The sequence below is a fragment of the Cydia strobilella genome, chromosome 6, assembly GCF_947568885.1.
Source record: "Cydia strobilella chromosome 6, ilCydStro3.1, whole genome shotgun sequence".
In the NCBI taxonomy this organism is placed as follows: Eukaryota; Metazoa; Arthropoda; class Insecta; order Lepidoptera; family Tortricidae; genus Cydia; species Cydia strobilella.
Genome location: NC_086046.1, coordinates 9,610,253 through 9,632,219, shown reverse-complemented (window position 1 = coordinate 9,632,219; position 21,967 = coordinate 9,610,253). Strand labels below are relative to the sequence as shown.

The 21,967-nt window shown below is 43.2% G+C and overlaps 1 protein-coding gene across 4 annotated transcripts in view; it reads left to right on the top strand.

Moving 5' to 3' along the window:
* The window catches only part of LOC134742370 (ecdysone-inducible protein E75), a 140,937-nt gene extending 119,690 nt beyond the window's left edge, over positions 1–21,247 (top strand). For 2 of the 4 annotated variants that reach the window (XM_063675468.1, XM_063675470.1), the window contains exons 2-5: positions 8,533–8,621; positions 15,479–15,623; positions 19,060–19,295; positions 19,411–21,247. In XM_063675468.1, the coding sequence (XP_063531538.1) occupies positions 8,533–8,621; positions 15,479–15,623; positions 19,060–19,295; positions 19,411–20,910 (1,970 nt within the window). In that variant the 3' untranslated portion in view covers positions 20,911–21,247. Of the gene's footprint in view, positions 1–4,394; positions 4,680–8,532; positions 8,622–15,478; positions 15,624–17,627; positions 17,970–19,059; positions 19,296–19,410 lie in introns of those variants that run through there. The other 2 variants (XM_063675469.1, XM_063675471.1) reach the window with 2 other exon arrangements.
* The last annotated feature ends 720 nt before the right edge of the window (positions 21,248–21,967 follow it).

Sequence of the window (21,967 nt, the reverse complement as noted above, 5' to 3'; positions counted from 1 at the left end):
TATAGGTACACAACTAGGAAGCTTAAAAAAGGAAGGGGAAAAGTTGAATTTTTGCTCACAGATATTCGTAACACAGGCCACACGTTAAGCACTTAATGTGTTTAGGTACTAGGAACTTAAAAAACTACGTATGTCAAAAAACATTATCCGGCCGGAACTGCAAAAAGGGAAGCCATAAATTGCTAACAATATGGCGTTAGGGCACTTCATAAAAAATGGCAGCGATCAATCGAGATCATGAGTGCTTCGATCCCGCCAGTGGTCACAATGCACAATACGAAACAACACATGTGGCTACCGACTGCTGACGCCAAACATGGACCTCATGTTTGTAAATACACTCTGAACTTTATATTAATGATGATAGAATACGATTTAACTTGGCGGTTTCTTGCTCCCATCGCAAGGGAAACCGAACTCGAAATTTGATATTCTCACCCCGGCTTCAAAAAGTAGGGGCACCGGAAGGAAGTAAAAAATTGGTTTTCGCTCACTTTCTCGTATTTTAATTCGATATGCACACATGACGCTAATGTTTTTGTATTGTTTAAAGTAGTTTGAATCTATGATTGCTTACATTAACAATACCAACGCTTGCAGCTTTTTATTGATACATATGATCATCATTCGCTTGCCCTTGTCCCATTCACTTGGGGTCGGCGCAGCATGTTTTTTCTTCCATACCTCTCTGTCACCCGTCATATCATTCACTTGCGTTAGTTTCATATCATCTTTCACACAGTCCATCCACCTTTTCCTCGGTTTTCCTCTCCCCGTACCTTCCTCCACATTCATTCTTAATACCTTTCTCGTCACATGACTTTCATCCCTCCGCATCACATGCCCGTACCACGCTAGGCGATTTGCCCTTACTTTTTCTGTTATAGGTGCAACTTTCAGGCTTCCTCTTATATACTATCATTCCTTATCCGATACATATGATATTATGATCTATTTTATTAATACATATGTAGGTAGATTGTTTGTTAGGGTTCCGTACCTCAAAAGGGAAAAACGTAACCCTTATAGGATCACTCGTGCGTCTGTCTGTCTGTCTGTCCGTCTGTCACAGGTCACAGCCTATTTTCTCCGAAACAACTAGACCAATTAAGTTGAAATTTGGTATAAGTACATATGTAAGTTTGTGACCTAAAGACGGACATGTAACGTGAACAAATGAATTTTAAACATGGGGGTCACTTTTGGGGGGTAAATGAAAAAATTAAAAAATAAAGTTTTTTAAACTATCCTTGCGTTATCCCGGCATTTTGCCACGGCTCATGGGAGCCTGGGGTCCGCTTGACAACTTATCCTAAGAATTGATGTAGGCACTAGTTTTTACGAGAGCGATTGCCATCTGACCTTCCAACCCAGAGGGGGCAACCAGGCCTTGTTAGGATTAGTCCGGTTTCCTCACGATGTTTTCCTTCACCGAAAAGCGACTGGTATAAATATCAAATGATATTTCGTACATAAGTTCCGAAAAACTCATTGGTACGAGCCGGGGGTTTGAACCCGCGACCTCCGGATTGAAAGTCGCACGCTCTTACCGCTAGGCCACCAGCGCTTCTAAGTTTTTTAAACTATATCGTGTTATATATCAAATGAAAGAGCTCATTGTGAGAAACTCAAAAAAATTTTTTTTTATAATTTTAAGATAAACAATTTAGAAGTTATTCAAGAAAATAGGCAAAAATGACCATTCCCCCTTTATCTCCGAAACTACTGGATCTAACATTTTGAAAAAAAAAATACACAAAATAGATCTTTACCTATAGATTACAGGAAAACTTATTAGAAATTGCAGGCAAGCGTGAGTCGGACTTAATTACTTAGTTTTTTATCCGACCCCTACGGGTTTTTAGGGTTCCGTACCTCAAAAGGAAAAAACGGAACCCTTATAGGAACTCTGTCTGTCTGTCTGTCCGTCTGTCACAGCCTATTTTCTCCGAAACTACTGGACCAATTAAGTTGAAATTTTGTATACATATGTACGTTTGTGACCCAAACACGGACATGTAACGCCAGCAAATGAATTTTAAACATGGGGGCCACTTTTGGGGGGTAAATGAAAAATTTAAAAATAAAGTTTTTCAGACTATATCGTGTTATATATCAAATGAAAGAGCTCATTGTGAGAATTTCAAATATATTTTTTTTATAATTTTAGGATAAATAATTTAGAAGTTATTCAAGAAAATAGGCAAAAAATTACCATTCCCCCCCTTTATCTCCGAAACTACTGGGTCTAAAATTTTGAAAAAAATAAAAAAAATAGATATTTACTTATAGATTACAGGAAAACCTATTAGAAATCGCAGTCAAGCGTGAGTCGGACTTAATTACTTAGTTTTTGATCCGACCCCTACGGGTTTTTTAAAGACTTTTCACTCACGTTTCACATACAAAATACATTGTTTAAATTGTGTAATATACGGAACCCTTGGAACGCGAGTCCGACTCGCACTTGGCCGGTTTTTAAAGACATTTCACTCACGTCACGTTTTACATAAAAATACATTGTTTAAATTGTGTAATGTATGGAACCCTTGGAACGCGAGTCCGACTCGCACTTAGCCGGTTTTTTTGGATAGTTTCGGATTCATAAGAATAAGTCTGTATTCATCCAGCTTTCAGAGCGTTAATTTTATATATTTGTTAAATGATCACAATGTTCTACCTAGTACCAAATAGTAGTAGTAGAAACCAACTGATGCAAGCTGAGGTAAAGGATATTTTTTACTAAAATATGACGTTTTGTTTGTATGCACGTGGAAGGATAAGGATATTTGCGAAGCCATTAAAAATGTTTCCTTTGTACAAAAGGGAAAGTATCGAGGCGAAATAATTGAAGCAAAAACTTGAAAAAAATGAACGCACCTTTCTGTCAGATGGTTCGGGCGCAACCCTTTAAAATGTGCAAAACGTGTGTTTACACTGTTTATTTTTAACGAAATTACTACTTTTAAAAACTTTCTTGGCATCTGGCTTGAGAATTTGCAAATAAAATGTTTTAGTATTACCTTTGTTATTATGAACATATTTTTGGCAACGGTACTCAACCACAAAACTTGTCAATTGCCATTGCATGGTATCAAATCAACACTATCAACGCGATACCGTCAAGCTATGTAAATAATTCAGCATGGTCATTTGTGCTGTTTAATGTTTTGACTGTAAAATAAGTACTTGGATAATAGGCATACAGTGATTGAATTCACTGTTGTATGTATTTGATACCTGTATAAAGGAGTGCGAAATATGTAGTATGGCATAACAGATACCGTAACAAAAGTAATAATTAATTACAAATCGTAATAGAACGAGGAAAATGGCGCGGAAATGGACTAGCTAGGACATCGCAGTGGTTCAGTGTGGCAGGAGCGAGTCACGCGGCGTTCGCGCCTGCGCCGCGGCCTTGACCGGCCTGCGCCAAAATTTCCAGGTCGTTTACCTCCCGCCCACTCCGCCATATCTCGCCCACCACCGCGCCAAAAACACCTCTCCCTCTCGGCGTTAGAGCGCAAGTTCGCAACGACCGAATTATACATAACAAGTTACGTACACTTGCGTGTTGTTGATGGAAACTTGTTTATCGATAATAAGAATAGCACGCGTTATGTGGATCGTGCGGTAACTATAGCTTTTTAATATTTTTATCAATATTTACTAATGTTGAGATACTATTAACGTAGGTAATCTATCCAGGTGTTTGGTAATTTAATATAGTCAATCATTCGTCACGTCCCTAAATAATTAAGTATGCGATAATTGGAAAGAATTCGTTGACAGGGAAAAGTGGTAGAAACAGATGTTGTGTTGATAGTCAGGGGCGTAGCGTAAGCACGGCGCGCTGTAGCGAGTCATTCTGCCACGCGGCGACCTACAGCCAGCGCTTACCATCCATGAGCTCGATTTCGTGTTTCAAGTTCACTCGCGTTCCATCACCAAAAATATTTTGGTAGTGTGACGCAACCGGAGCGGCCACGGTGGTGTCCCACTCTAACGCTTGCGCTCGTAGCCGCGGTGCCGCTCGCGCGCGACCTTGGCCGCGGCGCGCCGCAAGGTTCGGGTCTTCGAACTCGAGCGCGAGCCGAGGCGAGGGGCGAGGGGCTCTCGGTCCTCCAATCGCTCGCCGCGCACTTCCATGCGCGCTCACGATTGGTCCACCGGCGGCGCGGCAATGACCTCGGAGTTCGAAGCGCGTCGAGCCTCGCTCCTAAACACATAGGCCAACAGAGCTACGAGTCGATAGGGGCGAGAATCGCTTGCGGCGCGCGCTCCGCAGTCGAACCGATTGTATCGCACGGGGAGCCGATCTTTTTGCAGACTTTCACTCTTAAGGGGAAGCTCGCGTGGTTTCGAGCAGGAGCGCGCACGGGCTTCGCTCAGTTCGTCGATCGAGCTCGAGCAAGGCGCACGCGGCGCGTGCAGTGTAAAGCGACCTTCATCCCTCGCTCCCGAACGACTCATGCGGTGCCGTCCTGTGACGAGTGCGGGAAGGACGAATGTGCAGGGCCCAGGGGCTCTGATGTGCTGAAGCGTGTAGTGTAGTGAGGACATATAAATGACTTTAGTGATGTCTCCGGACAGTAGTTACGGGCGCTACGAAGCGCTGCCGGCGGACGGCGGGATGATCAACCCGGCGCACCGGGAACGGGAGCCAGAACTGCACATAGGTAGGATTTGACCTCTAAACAATCAGTACGCAGTTTGTTTACTTCTGGAAGGAGGAAACACCCTTTCCTGTTGCTGATTATTTCACTGCCACTTTATGTCAGCCTAAAATTTCCGGAATTTTCACTAAAAGTAGGGTACCCACGGGCCCTAATTCTAGTATGAATGAAGATACCTATCTTTATGAGTATATCCCTGCATATTTTCATTTTAATAGCTTTTGCATTATGTCATATTTTTCAGGTCCCAATTGTTATATTTATTTCTGAAATAGCTACTATTATCATTGAAAGGTGCCTACCGCAATAACATATATATGTATATTATTTAACATAAAATGTAAGAATTGGTTTCCATAAAACGTAAGTACCTACCTACTAGGTTGGTACCTACCAACTTAGATTTAAGCGTTTACCCAACCAACAGAAAAATGTAACAGAATTGGCACTGTTTTTTAAATATATTTATTTATTTAGAACACAAACAGTCACATATACAAATGGATTTGTAGTACTGGAGGTTCATTATGTTAAACGTTCAATGTTCATTATGGAAGTACATAATGTAAACATACCTATACATGTATAATAACAGCAGAAAGAAAGAGAAATCATGAGCCATCAGTATTCAGAGCAAAATCAGTATCTGCATATACTCTAATGAGTGTGTGAAATTATATGGAGGGTAAGTAGAAGATTGGTAAATAGGTTTAAACATTCATGTCTGTTTTGGTATTATCGGATAAGTTGTAATCAATTTATTTTTCTATTTGGTAGGTAGGACAACCGAAAAGTTACATTTATACATTTAGTTATGTATATATAATTATTTTCAAACGTTCTGTTTTTTGAGTTGCCGCAAATCGTGCTCAATGGCGTGCAATAGGAGAGGCCTATGTCCAGCAGTGGACGAGAGTAGGCTGATGATGATGATGAATTATTTTCAATACTTGAACTATTTAAAACAACTTTGGCAGGCTAATATGTAGGTACAGGGGCCCATTTCTTGAACAATATTAAGCTAATATTATTAGTGTGTTGTCATGGAAACCCATACGATTTGACACTTTGTAAACCAATAATATTAGCCTAATACCGTTCGAGAAATGGGCCCTAGGTAGGTAGATATTTACTAGTAGGTATGTATTAAATACTACTTACATTTATTTTAAAACTTTCCCCGCAAGTTCTTTCAATAACATACACAACACACTAGTTATACATAAATATTTTATTAAGATATTATACCAAATAAGTAGATATACATATAAACTTAATCAAAGTTACACTATACATAATCATATATACCTATACTATACATAATGGAAGATACCTACTTTTCTTACGTATGCAAATTATTAATTTTATTTATTACAATAGATACCTGTCTAGGAACATATGTTTCAGCAAATTCAAAATTATTTATTAGTTTTTTTTGCTATGCCTAACCTAACAAAATCTTCGTTGGAGCTACCGACGGTTACAATCATAAAGAATAAAAATAATATCAACATCGAAAAGCCCACAACAGAAATCACAATTTTATGCTAGATTAGCTGCAAACGACTTTCATGAGATTAATGATAGCGTACGAATCATTACTATGAAAGGGTACAGTGGAAAGTTTTAGCAGAATGACGGACCGTTCGCAGAACGAATTATTGATGGATTAACGCAACTGGCAACACTTCCGCGCGGAAGGGCTCCAAAAACAATTAAAACGGCATTGTGCAAAACACACTCGTCGAACAGTATCGATCGGATCCCCTGCAAATTGAGGGGGTCTGAAGCATGCCCACAGGGAGTCCTCATACATTTCTATTCGATTCCTAATGATCTTATCGATTGCCTTTATTCTATTTTCTCTCCCATGAAATTTCTGTAATCAACAAAAGAGTTAACCGTTGCACACATCAAGTCAACTTAAAGTTAAATTCTAAAACGGAACTTACACCGTCTCTTCTCTTAAGATCTAATAAAATGGTAATCATAACATACACACGCAGGAAGGCACGAGGCGTCAGCTGCTTTCTCGCTATCACTTTTACTTTTCTCCCGAGGCGATGCTGTCGAGTCTCACTTGCCAGTAAACCACTCATTGAACATGAGACCATGTGTTAGTGACGTGACGACATCTTAACATACAATCACAAAGTAGGTGACGTTGTTGCTGACATTATAATTTTGTTACTAAACTAAATTTGAACTGTCCGCAATATGTGCTACCGTAACCTTGGATAACATTTCCGGATAGTATACACAAACGTGTGCTATAGTGGTATAGGAATAGAAACGTGCTTTTTGCACAGTTACATACAAAATGTATTTACAAACAAGCATCGCCATGACACCGATTCGGAACGCGGTCGAAACAGCAACGTCAATGTTATGCACGGTCGGTGCTCGCGTTACGTGGCGGCGACTTTCTCGCGCTTTCCTCGACTCTAATTGACGTAACCAACTAGCGAGCTCTCACACGGGCGGCTTAGAAAAACGCGCGAGTTGCATCACTCTAGGAGAAATGGCTGCACGCCACCTACTACGTCTGTTGCAACTGCACCAGTTACGTCTTGCGGCGCCGAGCACTTTCCCTGCCCCATTGTGATCCCCACTGCATTACGAGTACCTACGCGCCATTGAAAGCGCCGCTCGAGATGAGACCGAAATTATAACTCCGAGGGTAATCAAGCAGTCTGTAGAAAAAAAGAAAGTAACTCCATAGAAAGCGACGGTGCGTCGACCTGCGGCGAGTGGTGCGCGCCAGAAATAGAAAGTTTCTTCCAAAAGGCTCGCCGCGCTCCCTTAACAAATAAACAAACGGCTGGGAGAGGAAAGTGAGAGCACTCGAGGGCGCAGCAAACCTGTTACCGCGCAGCCCGCGCTCTGGGCAACCCATCCGCCGCAGGACTTTTTGTCTATCACTGACCTACTAACCAAATCGTTTCACCCATTATCAACTCGCAGTCTAATGTTCAAACTAATGACTCCAGCTACTAATCATCTTTTTAATTATGACAAGAACAATATTGCTCTTCTTAGATATCTCTAACAAGGATATGCAGACATATCCAAGAGGATGGATCGGTTTCTATGTCTCATTGTGTGTTAATTGCAGTCAGGTCGTTGACTCCACGCAATTCACTGGTGGGGTCTGCGCTTTCTAATATAACCAAAATAGCTATTGAGCGTCACCTTGACGCACGCAACTCGATGCGGTTGCGTCACTCGTTTCATTAGCGAGACAGATTTGGAGATAATAAGTATAGTAAAAGTATGCGAGTCTGGAAATTTACGTAATGACTAAAATAGTCTTAACGGCCATTAAATTAAAACTGTTTTCATGAAGAAGACAGTAAGAATTGCATTGTGCGTGCAGTTAGCAGTCACGAAACTCCCGCGGCTGCAGGTCAGCGCTCGTCATAATAATGTTTTCTAATCAAATAGTTTAACTCACTTTCCTGCATTCTCAATCGGTAAAATGACTTTTTTTTTCTCTTTCTATAGTAAGATATGCAATAAGTAACCAACTATCTGATCAGATTATATAGAAGTGAAGTTAGATACCTTGAAAAATTTTGAAAACTTCCGTAATCTAATATAGCACCTCTTGTTAACTGAACCTTTTTTTATTAAAATGTCAGTCGATTCGATACAAAAGCATTGCAATTTTCGCTATTAGCAGTTGTGAATGTGGCGCTGCAAGGCCATCGAGTTATCGGTGCTCACGTGCGGCCCGTGTTTATTATACAAACCTTACGACTCAGGATGTTTGGCTTGGCACTAGCCCCTAACACCATCTACAATACCGAAACACGTAAGGCAAATTTACAGCTGATGTAATTGTTGTTTGTTACAGAGTTCGACGGTACCACGGTGCTGTGCCGCGTCTGCGGCGATAAAGCTAGTGGATTCCATTACGGTGTGCATTCCTGTGAGGGCTGCAAGGTAAATATTACTTAAATATGAGTTCTAATATTTATATGAACACTTTCAATGCTGTTGTTGTGTTGTGTGATGACACATAAAAATAAAAGCACGGGGACAATAACCTACCGTACTAACGTCGCACTCGCATGTCATGGTAACACATTTATTGAAAGTGTCCATATGTCTTATACATTGTTTTTTTTTAAATACAATTCTTAAATTAAGAGATCGTCGAAATCCAACATGCTCACTAGCTCGACAAAAATTTATGATAAGTAAATAATACACGCCACAACCACACTACCTTCGTAATGACATTAATTCGAGATTAATTGAACCTAAAGGTGTCTACAATCTACAAGTAGTAGTTAAGGGTAGTTCTCGGAGCAGGAAGTTTTCAAACAGGTGAGTGTTGCACTCCATCCTGCCAGAACTGCTCCGCAAGGCCGCACCACACGGAAGACAATCTCTGCGAACAAAGCGACCAGATAACCTTATTTATTTACACAGTATAAATCCAATTTACATGCCTAGTATTGAATAGCTATAAACGTCGTGTGAACTTGTAGATCGAAAGCGGTTTTGGGTCGCCAGGTACCTGCCGCCGGTCAACCGGGCCCCTCTTCATTCGATCACTTTTTATTTTACTTGATACCTGTCCCGGAACAATCACACGGGAACAAGCTCTTTTATAATGTTATAATTCTTTAGACTTTGTACAACGGGCACAAGACGAGGTCAGCGCGAAAAGGTTAAACTTCTTTGAATGAGCCACCCCAACCGTAAATATACTTTTGACCCAGATTGTACCTATTTGATGTGATGACGACATTGTTTCGTTTTGAAATGATGAAGTAGAGGGTTAAAGTGCATCATGTAATTTGGTTGCACATAAAATGGGAATACCAATTTTGATATTGGGTTAGTACACACTCGTGTCACGTCCCGACCATATCACCCGCACCGCACCGCACCGCACCGCACTACCCGCATCCTTAAGCACTTAACTTATAGACGGCTTTTTGTCCTTATTAATTTTAAGTTTCGTCTTCCGGGCAAAGTTTAATTGAAAGTAGGAAGGCAAGACGTGAGAAACAAAACAATCCATAAATAGGTGGATACGAGCACGGACACTGTCGTCAACAAAAAGTAAAACACAACACAAGGTCGCCCGTCGCCCGTGCGGTAGCCTCTCCGACGCGCATTGTAATGTCAATAAACAGAAAACCAAAAGCTACCTACAAATACGAGTAGCTATGCTCACAACACCTATTGTGGAAACCTGTCGATCTCACGTCCAAGCGTAAAAGGTTAGCGAAAGCAGTAAATTGGTACGTGTCCAGTGAACGTTCAAGAGCAATGCAGTCACTGAAGTCACTCTAATTACTTCCTAGTGCGAACGAGTTTAACTCAGTTTCCTTTAATGGCCATGATAGAATACAAATTTGCATGCTTCCTTTTATTAATAGCATCCGTGCATTTGTATTTAATTTATAATGCAACAATCTCACAGTCGGTAACCGACCCTCGACCCCGGCAAAGGTCGTTATAAGCGTGAAAGCGAGGAGCAGACAGCGATAGAAGTGCAAGTGTACAGAAACTGGTTTGTTCAGTGCGCTGATGCGCTCGGGCACGGCTCCCTAACAATGTGTGTCCTTCGCCGTCTGGCCATCGTGCATCGTGCACAATGCACCAGACGGCTTTCACGGATGATTCGGATGAAAGCGGGTCTGCCGCTGGGCCACCCTAACTCGCCACTTTGATTGCTTTATTATGTCGTTAAACTCTTGAATGCGCGTTCAAAAGTGATACCTAAAACTTGTTTAAAACGAATTGCAAAGTTTCTTATAAGCAAACTTTTCCTTTATTAATACGAATTTAAGCTTGTCAGTAGTAGAAAACCACTTTATTTCACATACCAACCACACATGACAACCATATATACAATTGTTAAAATAAATACAATTGCTAACAAAGTGCATACTATCTTTCGCATACTACAAAAAACATCAACATATATATAAAAAAAGATAATCCAACGTTACCTTCATAACTCGAGCGAAGCGCCAACTAGTGACGTGAATAAACAACTCACGACATTAGTTCAGCTACTCGCCGCGCGATGGCGCGCCGGTTGGAGCGCCGGTGCTGCTACGGTGCTACGCGACTACGATTGCAAACGTTCGTTGAATGGCGCCAACGTACGGTGACGGGATGGCCTGGCGGTTTTCATTTGTTCGAATCTGCCTACGCAGACTGATGTCAATGAACCTTTCATTTTGTACATTGATATACGCGAATCGATAGTAAAATGACCATTAGTGGTTTGAAAGGCCCTAGCCTTTGTTTTCTTATAGATACCTATAGACATATTACATATAAACAGTTAGGTAACTGTTTATTTGTATATAAGATTATATCTTCGGCGGCGTGCAAAGTTTTACACTGTATACAATTAACTGATTGCGTAGGTCTCGTATTAACTTGATAAGCCCTTGACTCCAATAACTTAATACACAGATAACTATCACTAATAGGTGCTTAGTATCAATGGTTCAACTCTATAATTAAGCTGATATTAACTAATATTAATAACAATTTTATTAATTATTTACACTACTCGTATTGTAACGTACAGCAGCACAATAGATTATGTTATGAGTCAATTCAAATATAATATTTTGTCTGTCTTGTAAGTATGCAAGATAATTCAATGAACTTTGCACCATTTCAAGAAAATATTCTTATAGTTGCCTAGACAGCTATATTGGCTGTATTATAGTATTGTGTATTGATACTTTGCAATACATTAACTACCTACTATTTACATTAAATACTTAAATGGCGGAGTAAAAGTCTAAAGACATTCTTCACCAGTCAATCATCGGGCAAAAAAATATCTTAAATATCATGCTTATATTTCAAGCTATATAAAGACAGGCAAGGTAAACTGTAAATAAATAAATGCATAGTTGTAAAGTAAAAGCCCAGCTTACCTTTTACAGTTCCGCTGAGCTTGCCTTTGTTCTTCGGCCGACATAATTTCCTCGTGTCGTATTGTGGGTCGCTTATTTTTCGACACCATTCCGTGCAGCGGGCGTCGACCTAACGCTTACCTCGCGCGAGACCCGTAAACAACTTCTATGGCCAACGTACGCTACGTGAACGTAACCCACATTATTTTTGAACTGTCAGCTCAAAAGTTCGTTGATCCCCGAGCGGTCATATTTATTGGGAGCATCACACTGCAAGTTGCGTCCGTGGTTTCCGGCTTGCCGCGCCGAGCGAACTTGACTCTTCGTAATAAAGATTTTAGTGCTTTTCTCGGTCGTTAGGGTAAAATGTAACACGTTATGGCCTATTTCTGTTTCGTAGTGAGATTTTATGGTAAACACGGACTGGGTAGATAGAAATTGTTATTTTGCCGGCAAATGTACATATCTATAGGGTAAAAGAATAGAATTGATTTATTTGACATGTATTGTTTATTATTTTTACGACTGCCCAATAGTAAATAAGCATACAAGCCACCCGATGGTATACCGTAGCAGCTACGGCTTAGCTCATGGACGCCTGCAACTCTAGGGGTGTTATATGATGCGGATTGATGAGCCTTTAAAAACCTGAACACTCCTTGAACTGAAGTACATAAAAAAACACTAAGTTTGTTTTAAATCAACAAAAAACAGATACCTACAGCATACGCCAATCTATTTCTATGGTACAAAATTTTCAATCGACAAAAGAAAAACAAGTCAACGCGCTTTGATCAAGCAGGCATGTATTTTTTTTTATATAAATAGGTGTATTATGAAGTAATCGGTAATATGTGTGATATGAATAACGCGATCGCGCTATAAATAGGCGTGTGATAGGTGAGCGGGAAGTGAATCACAAGCGTGAGTCAGCGCGCTATCTGCCCATCTGCACCTAGCGGGCCGGTAAAACCTGACTTCCTAGTAAATGCCGCTTTTATGTGGTTACTGTTCTGTTAGTCAAAATTTTCGTTATTATCGAAGTTGTTTTGTTCTTGTAGGTCTTGTGAGTCACGCGTATGGATCATATGTGACCCATGAGGAAATATGCAACGTTAGCTATTATTGTACCTACCTATAAACAAATAAAAAATATAACCTATAAATAAATAAATCAAATCTTTGTACGGTTTTATGGCTTATAAGTAACGAGTTGATAAGCAAAGTCCTGCTTGCGATACATTTAATATTAAAATAAAATCTTAGTTTGAAATGAACTTATCTCAATGTTAGAGTATTTCGTGTCAAAGATGGTACAAGTACAAAGGTCTTACAATCCTGTTAGACTCGTGCGAGCGCGAACCTACGTCCGACTCCGTCACCGATGACAAACATGAGACGAAACAATGATTGCGCGCCAGTCCTTATCTCGCTGCGTCTCCGAGTCGTTGCCCCTTCACCGTTACAGTGTCGTATGTTCATGTCGTATAACGTTCGTCACCCGTCTTACTACCTATTACGATTATTTATTAACAGTTAATATCAGTTTTGGTGGGCTTAGCGCCTAAAGCGGACTATATTGTTTCCTAGGGTATGAGTCACCCTAAATGACAATCCGCTACAAATTATTGTTTTTACTTGTACGCTTAAAGAATGATAAGTCGCGAGTATGACTAAGCTTTTGTCAATACACTTGGATTTCTACAAAAACACATTCAAACCATATAGCGGGAATCTGTTTCGACACACTGAATAGGAAGAACTCCGCATTAAAACAGAAATTGGGCACAATAAGCCCAGTTAGCGATAATCCAAGCTTAACTGTGTCAATGTAACGTTAACGACCAAAAAGTGTCGGTCGATCGCTTATCGCTCGGCTAGGCGACTAGCTGTGTCGAAAATTCTCGATGGCGACGGCGACCCACATCGCGCGCTCTGACGAAACCCTGCACGGTACAGCTAATGTATTTATTTATGTGCCACTTATTTATATGCCTGCCTGACTCATGAGAGGGGTTACGTGCAGAACACGCGAGGCGAGTCATGTGCGCCATTCATACCCTTATGAACAACCCCGCGCATTCCCGGTCGATGCACCCCCAACACCATTAAATACCTATTCGTGAACTAAGTTAATATTATTCATTATTCGTCAATAAAAATAACGCTATGAATCATCGAGGCTACGCGTTTACTAATAACCACATTATAAATAGGTTATCAAATACAAGTTTTTCCTGAAGACTGAATACACCTAGCTATCTTAGATAACGCATTACCCATATTCAGCCCTCGTAGGCATCGCCACTAATTGGACCGAGCGCTTTATCAACACAGCCAGCCCACATTGTTTACAGTTAATGAATCTAAATAGGGAGTAAATGACAAATAGTATTATTTATTATTTTTCTGGAACTCCAAACGAAGTCACCGTGTTAATTAGTCAGAGGTCGTTGACACGTCGATAGTGGTTCATTCGTTCGCTTATTAATTGTATAACCTGAATGGTACGTTTGTAACGAGGCATTGGGCTAGCTATGTCATCGTCTTATGGAAACCGCGATATCTGCCTCGGGAGAGTCGGGAGGTGTCCATGCACGCGGGAAGGTTTTGTTTTCGCGGAAGGAGGTCAACGACCGCGCGGTCGGTCAGTGCCCGCGCTGCGACCAATTATGGGCCACTCGCACAGCGCACAATGGATCGATGGCAGCGCGAAATTGGGCCACCGCCCGCCGCCCGTGCCCCGACCCCCGGCCGCGCAGCCTCCGCCCGCGACTCGACACCGTACCACTCTTTGTCCTGCCTCTCCAGCAAATTACTTCGACGCGAGCTCAAAAGGCTCTACTCTAATTAGTAACCGACTCTACATGCGGAGCTTAACACAGCTGTATATGTACTTGCATTCAATAAAATGTGCTTCGTGCTGGCTTTTTATAAACAACACTTTTAGGTGCATGGTGACTCTAACTCGACTCATTATGACGAGGAAATTTTTTAATTTGCAAATAGGACGTGTGCAATTTTAAACGGATAACACTGTAGGGATTATATTATAGATGTGACGTCATTTTGCTAATCAATGATTTTTTTTCTATGTTTTGTGTAACGTCAGCCTCTCGTATAGTAGAGTAGGGTGTAGTGGGTAAATACTATGTTAGTGGAATAGTAACCTTCCGCTGGCAATTGTAATCAGTACAATGAGATACTTACTAGTGGCGATCTAATTGGATCATTGCAGCCCCTAAGCGGGAGCGCGCGCGCATTGAGGTAGGCCGTGACGTGTTAGTGACGTCAGCGGCCGAGATTCGGTCGTCGACCCGCACAGCCCGCGCCCTAGCTCCAGGGCGAGGGTGGCGCGGGGGGAGCGGGGGGAGCGGGGCGGCGTTGTGCAATCGAGCGGTCGTCGACCCGGGGTGAACGGCCGCGCGCCGCGACGCCGCCGGGATGCGCCCGGCCTATATCCGGCGCACCGGTGCAGCAGCAGCGGCGCATTCTAGAGCGGCGTGGACCGTTAGGAGCGCGGCGCGCGGGGGCCGGGGGCACTCTCACTTTCTCGGGTGGGTCGGCGGCCGGCAACTAGGTCGCGGCTCGCTAACTGTGCGCCGCGCGCCGCAGCGCCCGCACAGTTCGCAGTCGACCGTCGCCCGTGTAGGTGCAGTCATTCTGCGTCATACCAAGACTCGGTCACGCGAACGCGAAGCTAGAGCGTGTTGTTGTGGTTGTGGTTGTGTGTGCCAGTGAATGGTGTGTGGCATGTCGTGCGAGACCGCTGGCGAGCTGCGCGAGCGGCACTCCGTGTTAGTGAGCATGCTGGAGGCGCGCCGCGAGTCCTCGGACTCTGGCTGCTCCAGCGACGGCTCCGACCTCGAGCCAGACTCTAACTGCCGCTGTGATCCCCAGGGTTTCTTCAGGCGGTCCATCCAACAGAAGATCCAGTACCGACCCTGTACGAAAAACCAGCAGTGCTCCATCCTTAGAATCAACAGAAATCGGTGTCAATATTGCCGGTTGAAAAAATGCATCGCCGTGGGCATGAGCAGAGATGGTGAGTTAATTTTTTTTATTTCCTTCGACGCAATTTTTTGCGGGTATGACCAAAATGTCGTTAAAATCGCCTAAAATATTTTCCACTAAAAAAAATTGCTGTCAGCAATCAGCTGATTGTTAAAATGTTGCTTTAAAATCATAGTTCTGCATAAAATGTGTGAGATATACGAGTATAAAATTTTCCATTTTAGTATAGTAAAAAGTGATTGGATTTTTATCGAAATTGTCATACTTGCAAAAAATGACAGAAACTTGCAAAAATGCTAAAAACTTGCAAAAAAATGTCAATAACATGCAACAATTATTACTGTTATGAAACAATTATTATTAATTGTACGCCTAAAAATTTTGTTTAATTTTTTTGCATGTTTTACTAATATTTATCAATCTCAATTTAGCAATACTAAATTCAGGTCATGTTAATTAGAAATGAGTGCGTAAATGATGCAACATTAGTAATATGACGAGGCGCGACGTAGGCGGCATAGCATACGTGCAATGTGCATCCATTAGCACGTACAGGAAAGTCTGCGCGCGCCAAGAGGCCTGCTCGGCGCGAGCTTCTGCGAGAATTGAGATTCTATTTCGCGGAGTGGGGTCTGCGGAGGGGGGGGGGGGGGGGGTGCGTGCGGTGGGGCTCGGGTTATGCAAGCGCGGGTGAGCGCACGCTAACCGGGTCGACAAACTCGCCGAGCGCCACAGGCTTGCGACACGGGCCCGTCTCCGACCGGTGAAAGCGGAGAAAGGCGCATTTCGTAAGCGTGAGAGGGAAATTTATGTTTTCACTTTCGTAATGCAGTTCGTTGCCCGCGCGATTCTCTACTATACGCACAACACGTATAGGTGCAAGTAGTAATGTGATGTCAACAATTGATAGACCAGTTGCACCAATCACAATTAACATACTGATTAACGTCAAGCAACAGAGAACTATGAAATTTTCCATACAATAAAATTTAGCGAACGGTAAAATGGTGACAGACGGTTTGGTGCAACCGGCCCTTAGGATGCAACTGATTCATAGGAGACTTAATTCCACTAACTTTTAATAAGAACCTTTGTAGCCAGGTTATTCAAACATCTTGTCAACAATAACAATAATCCCTTGAAATATTTTCACATAAATATTAATATTAGGTATAGGTCAGGTAAATTAGGTAATTACATATTTTTTTATTCGTAAAAAAAGATATAATTAAGTAATTCAATAGAAACTAAGTTACACAGGCCTAGAACGTATGATTTTTTTTATTATACATACATAGTTATAACTAAAAATAGAAAGAGCTACATCTGACACAAAGACAATTGATAAATTTTGCGAAATTGGCTTACCAATCCATTTTATACCCAGCGGTTAGTTCTGCTACTCACCAACAGATGGCGCGCAACGGCGCGGCGCCACCAGCGCTCCGTTGGAATGCGGTCGTTTGTTGAACTAAACTTTCGTATTAAGACAAACTACAACTGAATGAATGCAATGACAACAATTATAACAAAACATTGTTATCATGAATTTTATAATAAAGGTCATTTATAATACTTGAAAGTATGAAATTTAAAAAAAAATGCATTTTACCATTAATGTGTAATCTTTAAACATTTCTATTTATACATTGCTAGAGCTCTTTTTTTACCTTCTTAATGTAACAGAATTACTAAAGTGAAATATTGAGCTCTTTATAACGATATTATAAAGGATATGTGCAGCCTCTCCTTGAATAATGAATACAAAGTAGCTGATCAGTGCTAACAAAAACCAGAAGTCGTTTAGCACCGTCAACCTTAACTAGCCATAAAGACAACACGGACGTAGAGCGTAATCTCAGGGAAACCGGAAATTAGTTTTGGAAAATTCTCACCTCGTAATATCGGCAAGGTTCAAGTGGAGCGCGGGGCGGGGGTCGGGAGGGGTGGAGCGGGGGCAGGGGCCTGCGCGGAGTTTATTGACGGCGCCCCCCTCCGCGCGCCGCCCGCTCAAGTTCAAGGTTGGAGCGGCGCGCGCCGTCGCGCAGTGCGAGGGAGTCCGGCCCGCGCATCGGTCGTCAGCCCTAACACTAACACCGCTATGCCATACGCTCACTCGGCTACGAGATCGCGAGCCAACAACAACTCTCATCAACAACGGATTACAGTGCTTGTGAATTCCAACTCTACTTGTGCTATGTGACACTATCTAGTGATTTAAATTGTTTTAATTAGTGACGTAAAGTTACCTGCTTATATCTGTGGCTTCGGCTGTGAATTAGTTTAGTGAATGAAACTGTAATGGTCTTAGACATGGGAGAAGACCTGCCAATCCTGAAGGGAATCCTGAATGGAGTTGTGAAATATCACAATGCTCGTACGTATTTTTTTTACGAGTTTTTCAATAAAACACTTAAACAATTTAAAAAATATAAATGTTTTTAGAGTAACTTAAAAAAAAAGTCTTCGACAGAATTATAAATTAAGGAATTGGTTGTGTAGACGTGCTACGAACGAGTGCTACGACACGTAGCAGCTACGTAAAACTAAACACGCCTTTAGAAGATTATTTTATATTATGCATTGTTTACAAACGTAGTATCTAAATATTATACATGCAATGTGATACGAATGTCTAACATGCATATTTAGTAGTCATCTATGAAATATTTATGTATTATTTTTTCGATAACATTATGTATCAAAAGTAAACGTGATCATGAAAATCAATGTTTATTGCGTTTCAAAATATTTTTCATTCGACTAAAAACTACATTATCTTCTATGGATCAATCGAGAAAATACAGAAACTATAGTGACACGTAAACACACATACTTCAAACAACGCATAATTATGTTGCCCTTATGGGGAGTTCGATATTAGAACGATACGCATAAAGAGATAAGCGAAACAGATTGGAGCATCGCGAACAATAGGTTCGTGCATCTGGCGCGGCCCACTTCGCGCAGCGAAAGTTCGGAGAAATGGCGAGAGGGAGCCCTAGCCGCTTTCGTTTTCAACCGTGAGCCGCGCAAACACTTTCACCGGCGCCCGCGCACGAACGCTGTAAGCGGCGCGCCGCCGCCGGTCGCATACGGCCTTTCATTCCGCGCCGCCCTCCAGCCTAGCGCGAGAAAGTCGTAACACTTTTTAACATGACCTCGCGGTTCGCGCTTTGTCACTCGTCATTCAAACTAGTTCACTGAATCGCTACATATCCGGTAGGCCTCGCTGATTTTAAAAAGCCTCACCGGACAATAGTCCGGCGGGACGGGCGATGAACTCTACCCTCGCGTCAGCTGCGCGTGCACATGGCCCGGGCGCTCGCCTCGCGACAGCTGCACCCCACAGTATGTTTAGCCGCGACCTTGCACAACAATCCCGTTCTTAGCTACGCACTCGTTTTATTTTAACGACTTAATTTTATAGTGGAGCATGTGTTGAACTTTGTTTCTTTTTGTTGCAGCCGTGCGGTTCGGTCGCGTGCCAAAGCGCGAGAAGGCGCGAATCCTGGCCGCGATGCAGCAGTCGTCCTCGTCGCGCGCGCACGAGCAGGCCGCGGCCGCGGAGCTGGACGACGCTCCGCGGCTGCTGGCGCGGGTAGTGCGCGCACACCTCGACACCTGCGAGTTCACCAGAGATCGCGTCGCCGCCATGCGAGCACGCGCACGTGATTGTCCCACCTATTCACAACCAACTCTGGTAAGCATCTTGATATCATAAAACTTTACTTTTATATTACATGTCACGCAATTAAATTAAAAGTAACTTGTAGTTTTACGAACAATATTTAATGATCTTTTTCTGTTTGTCGTAGGCATGTCCACTAAACCCGGCGCCAGAGTTGCAATCTGAGAAAGAATTCTCTCAGCGATTCGCCCACGTGATCCGTGGCGTGATCGACTTCGCCGGCCTGATCCCCGGCTTCCAGCTACTCACCCAAGATGACAAGTTCACGCTGCTCAAGAGTGGACTCTTTGACGCACTTTTCGTGCGCCTCATCTGCATGTTCGATGCTCCACTCAACAGCATCATCTGCCTCAACGGCCAGCTTATGAAGCGAGACTCTATTCAGAGCGGTGCCAACGCTCGGTTCCTTGTTGACTCAACATTCAAGTTCGCTGAGCGCATGAACTCCATGAACCTAACTGACGCCGAGATCGGCCTCTTCTGCGCCATAGTCCTCATCACGCCTGACCGACCGGGCCTAAGGAACATTGAACTCGTCGAGCGAATGCACTCGCGCTTGAAGTCGTGCCTGCAGAACGTCATCGCTCAGAACAGACCCGACAGGCCCGGTTTCCTACGGGAGTTAATGGACACTCTTCCTGACTTACGGACGCTCAGCACACTCCATACAGAGAAACTGGTCGTATTCAGGACAGAGCACAAAGAACTTTTGAGACAACAAATGTGGGGTGATGAAGAAGGTTGCCCATGGGCGGATTCCGGGGTGGATGACTCTGCTCGAAGCCCATTAGGCTCAGTATCCAGCAGCGAATCTGGTGAAGCGCTCGGTGATTGCGGAACTCCCCTGCTCGCCGCAACACTGGCTGGCAGACGGCGGCTCGACTCACGAGGCTCCGTCGACGAGGAGGCCCTCGGCGTGGCGCACTTAGCCCACAATGGTCTCACGGTCACGCCAGTGCGCCCTCCTCCGCGCTACCGCAAGCTAGACTCGCCCACAGATTCCGGCATCGAGTCCGGTAATGAGAAACATGAGCGCATCGTCGGGCCCGGATCGGGCTGCTCCAGCCCGCGCTCGTCACTCGAAGAGCACTCTGAAGACAGGCGGGCACTCGCCGCCGATGACATGCCCGTGCTAAAGCGTGTCCTTCAGGCGCCGCCCCTATATGACGCCTCCTCTCTAATGGACGAGGCCTACAAGCCCCACAAAAAGTTCCGAGCGATGCGCCGCGACACCGGCGAGGCGGAGGCGCGGCCGATGCGGCCGACGCCGTCGCCGCAGCCCGCGCAGTGCCCGCACCCGGGCAGCCCGGCGCACCCCGCGCACTCGCCCCGACCGTTGCGGGCATCGCTCTCGTCGACGCACTCTGTGCTGGCTAAAAGCCTCATGGAGGGCCCGCGCATGACTCCCGAGCAGCTGAAGCGCACTGACATCATCCAGCAGTACATGCGCCGCGGTGAGGCTGCGGCCGAGAGCCTGCTGGCCTGCTACCGCAGCGGCTCGCCCGCGCCCGCCCCCGCTCAACTCGCGCTGCAGGTGGACGTCGGCGACGCGCCGCAGCCCCTCAACCTCTCCAAGAAGTCACCATCGCCGCCGCGTGCATTCATGCCCCCCATGCTGGAGGCGTGAGGCCGGCCCGCGGAGCCTCTTGTCTCCGCCACCCCACCCCGACCTACTTTAAATTAAATCAACTAGTATAATAAACGTTCGCAGATCGTGTTAATATATTATATGTGATAATTCGTTTAGGACGCGTGCGTGCGTGGCCGGCGCCGGACGAGGAGAGTGCAAACAGACTGAAATATAATTTAAGACTATATAAGTATAATTTATATGCAATGGAGCGCCGGTCGCGGTGTGTTTGTGTGTGTATGTATCTATGTGCGTATGAGAGCGTGCTCAGTCATTTGTTTGTTAATATAATGACAGGTTGTCGAATTAAAATAAATCAGAATTGTAAAAATTATTACTGAATTTCATTCCCGATTCCTCTACAACCCTTATACATAATCTGAAAACTCGATCTCGATTAAGAAATACATATGCCCGATTTGTGAAAATATAATAAATAACTACAGAAATTTGCTACATAACTTAATTGAGAACGAAATTTCTAAAATGAATACGACAAAAGTGAAGTAACAGAACACAATAGGATTTCATACACAGCTAAAACACTGCATTTATGAATGCATTAATATTTAATACCTATTCGTAGGTACAATGTATACGTGTCAATATTGCCAAGGGCAAGTTGACGATGACGAAATTTAATCAAATACATACATAATTTCTACCACGCACGTAACTAAAGAATTTTCCGAGACAATGACGCGAGACTGCCTGGAACATTCGTTGTTGCGATGACTAAGGTCTTTTACTGGACATTAAAAATATCTAAATAAAACGATTAACTTAAATTATCTGACATAAAAATCGTGGAACGCAAAAATACTGAATATTATTGTCAGGAAAACTATTAATAGGTACATACACTTCTATTAGGCTTGATATAACTAAATTGGTTGCAGGTAGTTAGGTTTAAGATTTAATAATAATTATGTCATTTAATATAATGGAACCGAAACAAAAAAAAGGTGCCATAAACTACTTTTTCATCATAAATACACGTGTGCGTCTGTTCGACATGTATTTGGTTATAAACACTACGAGGTCTACGAGTAAA